General features: G+C 38.6%; 1 protein-coding gene across 1 annotated transcript in view; it reads right to left on the bottom strand.

Annotated features, from left to right (window-relative positions):
* LOC103918828 (interleukin-1 receptor type 1-like) overlaps positions 1 to 3,900 on the bottom strand; it is a 9,623-nt gene extending 5,723 nt beyond the window's left edge. Inside the window, exons 1-4 of the mRNA XM_009326239.1 lie at positions 3,680 to 3,900; positions 3,185 to 3,374; positions 2,219 to 2,381; positions 175 to 240 (exon numbers count right to left, since the gene is read on the bottom strand). Coding sequence (XP_009324514.1) covers positions 175 to 240; positions 2,219 to 2,381; positions 3,185 to 3,374; positions 3,680 to 3,900 — 640 coding nt within the window. The remainder of the gene's footprint in view (positions 1 to 174; positions 241 to 2,218; positions 2,382 to 3,184; positions 3,375 to 3,679) is intronic.
* Positions 3,901 to 7,298: the final 3,398 nt, after the last annotated feature.

Genomic DNA, 7,298 nt, shown 5'->3' with positions numbered 1-7,298 from the left:
CCTCTCACCCCCAAACATTCCTCCTTCAGGAGATCAACATAGAGAAACTGAGCTGGTCCCTGAACTAGTTTTTGTCAAAAAACAAAAACAAAAAAACACAGAATAGGGGACTCCACAGGTATAAATTTTCACTAAGATATGAAATTATATTTTCTCATAAGGGAAACTACTTACCAAGTTCCACTTCAATGGAGTTGTTTCTTGGATAAGATATTTCTGGTGGCTTTTTTGGTGGGCTCACTAACCAAAAGAAAGAAAATTCTTTTCAGAAAACCTGAGGCAGCTGTAGCCTGTTCTATGCTCTATGACCCAAGTACAACCTAAAAAAACCCTGTCCTATGGACAAGACTGTCAGCAATTTTATAACAGACATCACTCAATACTGAAAGTACCATATCTCAGGTAGTCATTACTTCTGACTTGAAGCTGTGCTGTTCTTTGCTCCACCTCTTCCAAAATGTAGCGCCACAAATCTCTACACACTCATGGTGGCCTGGCTGTTCCATGGCATAAAAATCCTGTAATATTACATGCACAGGTGCTGAGAAGGGTATGGGTAAATACCTACAGTATTACCCTTCTACAATCTGGATAGCCTGTCACCCAGCACCACACAGGCACAAAGTGGAACCAAATACTTAGGAGTGTAATTCATCTATTTTAGACTTTTACTATTATAAAGGGGAAATTTAATTTCTGTACTCTAGTTAAAGGCCTTACAATTCTTCCCACAGCACTGTCTATAAGGAAGTACACCACCAGTGGCCCCTTTTAGATGTTTACATTAGGACTAGATAGATGACACTCTGGAAAGCTTATTTCTCTCTACAGGCTACAAAGGGAGAGTAACCAACAGGTGGATACCTAGACATCTACATTAAAAATGTCTCAGTATGGCTAAATGAATCCCGACTTGGAGGGTCCCTCACTGAACACACATACCATTTCCAGCTGTCTCAGGCAGCTGTAGGATGTTTTAGAATATTTCCTATCAGATATTCAAAGTTCAAGAAGGTTTCTTCAAGAGCACAAATTAACAAAAGGAAATCATAAAGCACCCCTTTTGAGCCCCCTAGCAAAGCACAGAGGATTGCCCCAGATATACCCCTCCCCTTCTGAAAACTGGGCCTGCACTATTGTTTGGACCCCAAATCACCCATTTCAGTGTTGACTTGCTCAGCTGGAGACTTTAAAAACAACTGAGCTGCCTTCAGTCATTTACAGCAATCATTTTGCTTCTACTGAAGAGTGGGAGCTGAAATTACACTAATAGAAGTTCTAGGGACAGATTTTAAGACCAGAATGATCGTTTCATCTGATCTGACCTTATGTTCCTCATATTTTGTTTATCCACATCATATACATATGACATTCTATGAATATGATACATATTCATATCATATATACACATACAACACGTATGCATATATATACACACACAGACAAAACTGGCAAGCACAAAAGCACAAAAAGAGACCATTAAATGGCAATGCAATCTATTAGTAAACCTGAAAATGTCTTTCATCAGCTGGAATGTAAAAACAGTATTGTCATTTCATACCTTGATACAGCACTGCCTTTTCAGTGATCCAATATCAATCTCATAATGCTGTGCTAGCAAAGGAGTTCGCGTTTTACAGCTAGGCCTTCTTTTATATTTTTTGTTGTGCTGGTAACCCCCCAACATAAATCAGGGTCTACTGAGCTAGACACACGATATTAGAGATCAGCAGTTCTTGTGCTGAGGAGCTTAAAACCAAAAACAGAAGAGACAAAGCTTTGAAGGAAACAGGACACACAGAGTCAAGATACTACTACAATTTGGACTGGTTTAGTTCATTGTTCTTGCGGCAAGAGGATAATGTAAAAGAGAGAGAACTAAGACAGGCAGGATAGAGGGCGCAGCTACAGCAGAAAGTACTGTGCCTACCAAGCTTTACAGAGCACCTGTTTAGGGACCTTGGCAGCTGGTCTGGGCAGCAAAGCTTTGACATACTGCAACTTTGAACAGGGGAACCAATCTTCAACACAGTGGCAACAACAGACAAAAATATATAAGGTCCCAGTCAGAATTTATTTCCCTCATATTTAGGTGAAAACTAGTAGCCCTAAGCATGTCTATCCACAAATTGGGTCTTTTAGCTTTAGTCTTTAGAAACGTGGACAAAAATTTGGAGTCATTGTTATGAACACAAACACAGTGAAATTATCTACTTGCCTTCTACACTCAGTCTGATGTCTCGTGAAATGTTATATTGTTTTCCATTGTAGGCATATGTTGTTTCGCATGTATAGTTTCCTTGATCATTTACAGTCACATTGAAAATGATAAGATCACTGTTTGAGAAGGCAAACCTTTTCCCTTCCAGCAGCTGGCAGTCCTAAACGTGTGTACAGAACTCTGTTAATTCATATCACTATCTCTTTCCATGGTTTGTCTCTCTTTAACGCAATCTGAACTTTCAATGGACCACAGCATAAGCATGGATGCCTTGCAGATGCTGAGGAAGAGTGAGGGGGGTGGATTAAAAAGCAAAACATACTTCATTTTGGCTCTGAGTTTTTAATTCAAAGAGACTCCAGTTCATTTCCTATAGAAAACAGTTTTCCATTTTAGAGAAATAAGGAAGTGAAATGCAAGTGTCAGGATTTGTAAAAGTATTCATTAATGAAGAATCGCTTAATAATAAGACTTAATTTTTTGAAGTATTTAAATACTCTTGGTACCATATGGACTTTTTTTCAGGAATGCTGCAGAAGGCACTACGTTCTTGTAACAGAAAGAGCCTTTAGATAAGCGTGAACAACATAAAATGGCATTTATTTAATGGAACAATATTGAGCATATAATGGATATGCCATCTCTCACAAAGGACATACTAAAACTGTTTCTGCACGAAAGAAATTCACGAATGTGTTTCGCTAGCAAGTAAAAAGATGCCACCTGGTGGATACGTGGGTCAACATTTCCTACGTCTAAGCTGAATTTCTACCCCATTAATCAAAAGAACTGTATACACCTTTAAAAGATAAAAAGTCTTAATCCTCTCCCAATTTGTTTCAAAAGCATTTTTCTGCCATTCACAGTAAATCTTTAGTTCTTCTCTTAAAATTCACAAACATCAGTGATTTATATTTTAAATAATGGACAGTTATAAGACAGTACAAAACACAGCATTCTCACCTTATACCAATAAACAGGCTGAATATTCTCCTTCCTGAAATAATCCAAGTGTGGACACACAACCTTTGCAGATGATAATGTGAATATCACCTCCTCTACAGCAAATTTTTCATTTAAGCATAAACCATCAATCCTCTTAAAAACTGTTACTTTTGTACACATTTTCCTGCAGCTTGTCAAATTCCTGCAATTAATATAACATAATGAAATTAATCTATTTGGCATATTTTCCAACTTGAAAAATATATGGTATTCTTTTTGGAGAAGAAAGAGAGGATGAGAAGTTTACAGTTTCTCTAATAGATTTACTTTTGCCTACTAGGAAAAAAAACCCCAAACTAGACTTACTTTCCCCAACCTAAAGCTAATTTTTGTGAATGCACTCTCCCCTCTTCATTAGTATTTCTCTTACCCCCAAAATTCTACTTGCTTTCTAAAAGTTATTCCCTTTGCAACTCATTTCTGTAGCAATGCTATTTTTTTTTAAACTTTCACCTTATGACACATTCATACTCTCCAGAATCTTCTAACATTGCAGGGAGAAACCAAATTAAATTCTTCTGCTGATGAATTCTAGAAAGTTTGTCTCTAGGCACAGCTGTCTGGTTACCAACTTTATACCACGTTAAGTTGTAGTCTCTACTTTTCAAGCTCTCTTCCAGTGAACATTTAATAGCAAGAGGCTGCCCGTCAGGCACAAGACTTTGCCTCAACATCACATCATAGGCGTCACATTTCTCTAAAAGAAAGAGATAAACATTAAAGAAAACCTCAGACACTGTAAAAGGACATATTGAACTCATTTCTTGATTACATTTACGAAGTTCATTGGAGTTTCCACCTCCATTCTTAAGCCATTTACTAAAAATACAGTTATAATCCCTTATCTTTACAGTTGAGAGTACTACTCAGTGATATACAGCTATAGTTACACCACTGAAATGAAAGGCTGTTTTTTGAATGCAAACTTTACACTCAACAGAATATCTTCGTTTGCAGCAGACTGTCATTTGTATGTTTTAGTTCAGACGCAAATTACTAAAGTACTTGTATTTCTCCAGTCTCTTTCATGCGCATGTACACAAACACACACATGCACACACAAATTTCACATTTAATGTCTTTATTTGTTAACTTCACTTAACTATAGTCAAAGTAAGTCTTCAAGACAGACTATGCTTTCAGCACCCAAACGTCCTAAGAGGACACTGAAGTTAAAGTTGCTGTTGCACAAATATTAAGTTTGCTATGGAAATTTCAACTCACCCTTCATTTTATGAGTATTTAGAGAGGAATTATTACAAGCACTTACCAGTGAGGTCATTTTCTTTCCTCCTGACACAAGGAGATTCATATGGGAAAAGAGCAACACTGTGAGATATTTTTTTTTTTTGTCAATATGACAAAAAAGACACCAACTCTGGATACCACGGTCACATTCCTGAATCAGTATTATATTTATCTAAAATTCCTTGCTTCATTATAATATAAGAACAGGCACACAGAGTCATGTAAGTGCCTGTCTAGCCCGAAACCCTGTCTCTACTAACAACCAGTGGCAAATGTGTAAGAAAAGAGTCGGACACAACAAGCAGAGTAATACTTTGCTTTTGGCCCTTTTCTTTCCTCTTATGTTCTGCATGAAAAACCATTCACTGGCTTTTATCATTTCTCTGGGTATCATGCCATTTCTTATAACAAGAAATATAAAGTAAATTTTCCCTCATCTGTCTAGTTTATGGTATATAGACCTCCATCACATCTTGCCTCAGTTGCCTCTTTTCTTTACCTCAGAGTCCTCATTCATTTAATGACTTCCCATTCGGAAGCCATCCTGTATCAGACAACACTGTCGCTCATCTCTCTACCTCTTCTGATATAGTCTTTCTGAGATGGAATGACCAGAACTGCAGGGTTCAATTGATGCACATTCATCATGGCGTTATAGAGTAGCATAATAAAGCTTTCTGTTTTCTGCTCTGCTGCTTCCCAAAAATTCTGCTTTTCTGACCACTGCTGATGACAGAGCTAATGCTTCCAGAGAGCATCCAGAGATGTCAACGTAGCATTTTTCCCAAGTGGTTATTAACTAACGTAATGCTCACATCACACACATACAGTATACATGTTTCTGCTCTACGTGTATGACCCTTCCATGCCCCTCCACATCTATTTGATTTTACTTATTGACATTCTATCACTAAACCATTCAATATCCAGACATCCCTTTCATAATGAGCATTAGTTTTGACCACCAAGGGACAATTTTGTATCATCCACAGTTCTCGCCACCTCACTATAAATCTTTTCCAGATTACTTATCAAAACATTGCTCAGATATCTGTATTGAATGCCCCATAATAACTTTGATGGTTATGAAATGCTGTGGCCACAGGAACTGGTAACACTTTTCTGCCACTAAATGCTAATATTCTGAAATAGTGGCATTTTTTTACACACTTCTTGCCTCAGTTTCTCTGAAATCCCCCTCCCCCAGTGCCCTCCATTATTTCCATGGAGCAGGAAAGAATTATAAGGTACACACATAAGTAAGCAGACAATAGAACTCTCTGCTATTGGGGGGAGAGCAACCAAATAATCACCTTTCCACATGGTTACTTACTTAGCCAAAAACCAGACTATCGAATGGATTGGTGAACCTTGCAGCTTGTCCATCCATAGGCAAAAAAACCCAAACTAAACCCAAACCATTTCCAGTCAAATGGCTTGCTAGAAACTCAAGGAATGGAAATTCATGAAGTTCTTCTTTTAACAGTCTGGCACTGCTGCAAGATTCCAGGTGGAATGACAAGATTATGACAGCAACTCATTTGAACCATCTGAAATGTTTTAAACATGAACTGGATTGTTGGTTGACAGCTGAAGGGCAGAAACAAGCAGTTGCAGCTGAGTAGCCTAGCAATTTTACAAAAATCTAAATGTTATATTATTGTCAAATATAGCCATCTCCAGCACGTGCTGGAGACCATTCAGCTGGAAAGCAGCTCTGCAGAGCAGAACATTGGGATCCTGGTGGACAACAAACTGACCATGGGCCACCAATGCTCCCTCACGGCGAGGAAGGCTAACGATGTCCTGGGCTGCATTAGGACCTGCCAGCAGGTCGAGGAAGGTGATCCTTCCCTTCTACTCAGCATTGGTGAGGCCACATCTGGAGTACTGCGGCCAGTTCTGGGCTCCCCAGTACAAGAGAGACATGGATTTACTGGAGAAAGTCCAGCACATGGCCACAAAGATGATTAAGGGAGTGGAGCACGAGGAGAGGCTGAAAGAGCAGGGACTGTTCAGCCTAGAGAAGAGAAGGCTTGGGGAGTGTGTGGGTGGATCTTATCGGAGTGTGTAAATACCTGATGGGAGGGAATGAAGAACAAAGAGCCAGACTTTTGCCAGTATTGCGCACTGACAGGACAAGAGGCAATGAGCACAAATAGAAACACAAAAAATTCCATCTGAACACAAGAAAACGCTTTTTTACTGTGAGGGTGATCAAACACTGGAACAAGTTGCCCAGAGAGGTCGTGGAGTCTCCATTCGTGGAGATATTAAAAATCCAGCTGGTACTGGGCAACCTGCTCTAGCTGACCCTGGCAGGGGATCAGGGAGGTTGGACTAGATGATCTCAAGAGTTCCCTTCCAACCTAAATGATTCTGTGATAAGACAGTATATAAAATATCACATATAGTACATAAAATATCACATATTACATGTTTTATAGGTTCCTGCTTTTAGGACTGTTTATAAGAACTCATTGGCATACACATAAATTTGACTTTTACAGCCATTTTCACAGAAAATTAGTATTACTTGTGTGAAAAAATAAGTTTCAGAACAAGACCTTCCATAGCCACCAATAAACTTACCTACAATAATTAAAGACAGAAATGCTGTTGTGATATTACACGAAAACAATGTTTTTGCTGTCATGTTTCCCTGCAGAAATGGAAAGAAAACCTTCAATTAGTGGTTTCCAATATAAACTTCCACAATTTAAAGTCAACGTTTGCATTACACAGTTAATACAGGACACAGGAAATACAGGAATTGTCTTTGGATTGTTTTGAGCCTGTTACCTGCTTGTTTTACCTGAGAGCT

This window comes from Pygoscelis adeliae, unplaced genomic scaffold, assembly GCF_000699105.1.
Source record: "Pygoscelis adeliae isolate BGI_AS28 unplaced genomic scaffold, ASM69910v1 Scaffold156, whole genome shotgun sequence".
NCBI classification, from domain to species: Eukaryota; Metazoa; Chordata; class Aves; order Sphenisciformes; family Spheniscidae; genus Pygoscelis; species Pygoscelis adeliae.
The sequence above is the reverse complement of the archived record's forward strand: the minus strand, read 5'-3'. Positions and strand labels throughout refer to the sequence as shown.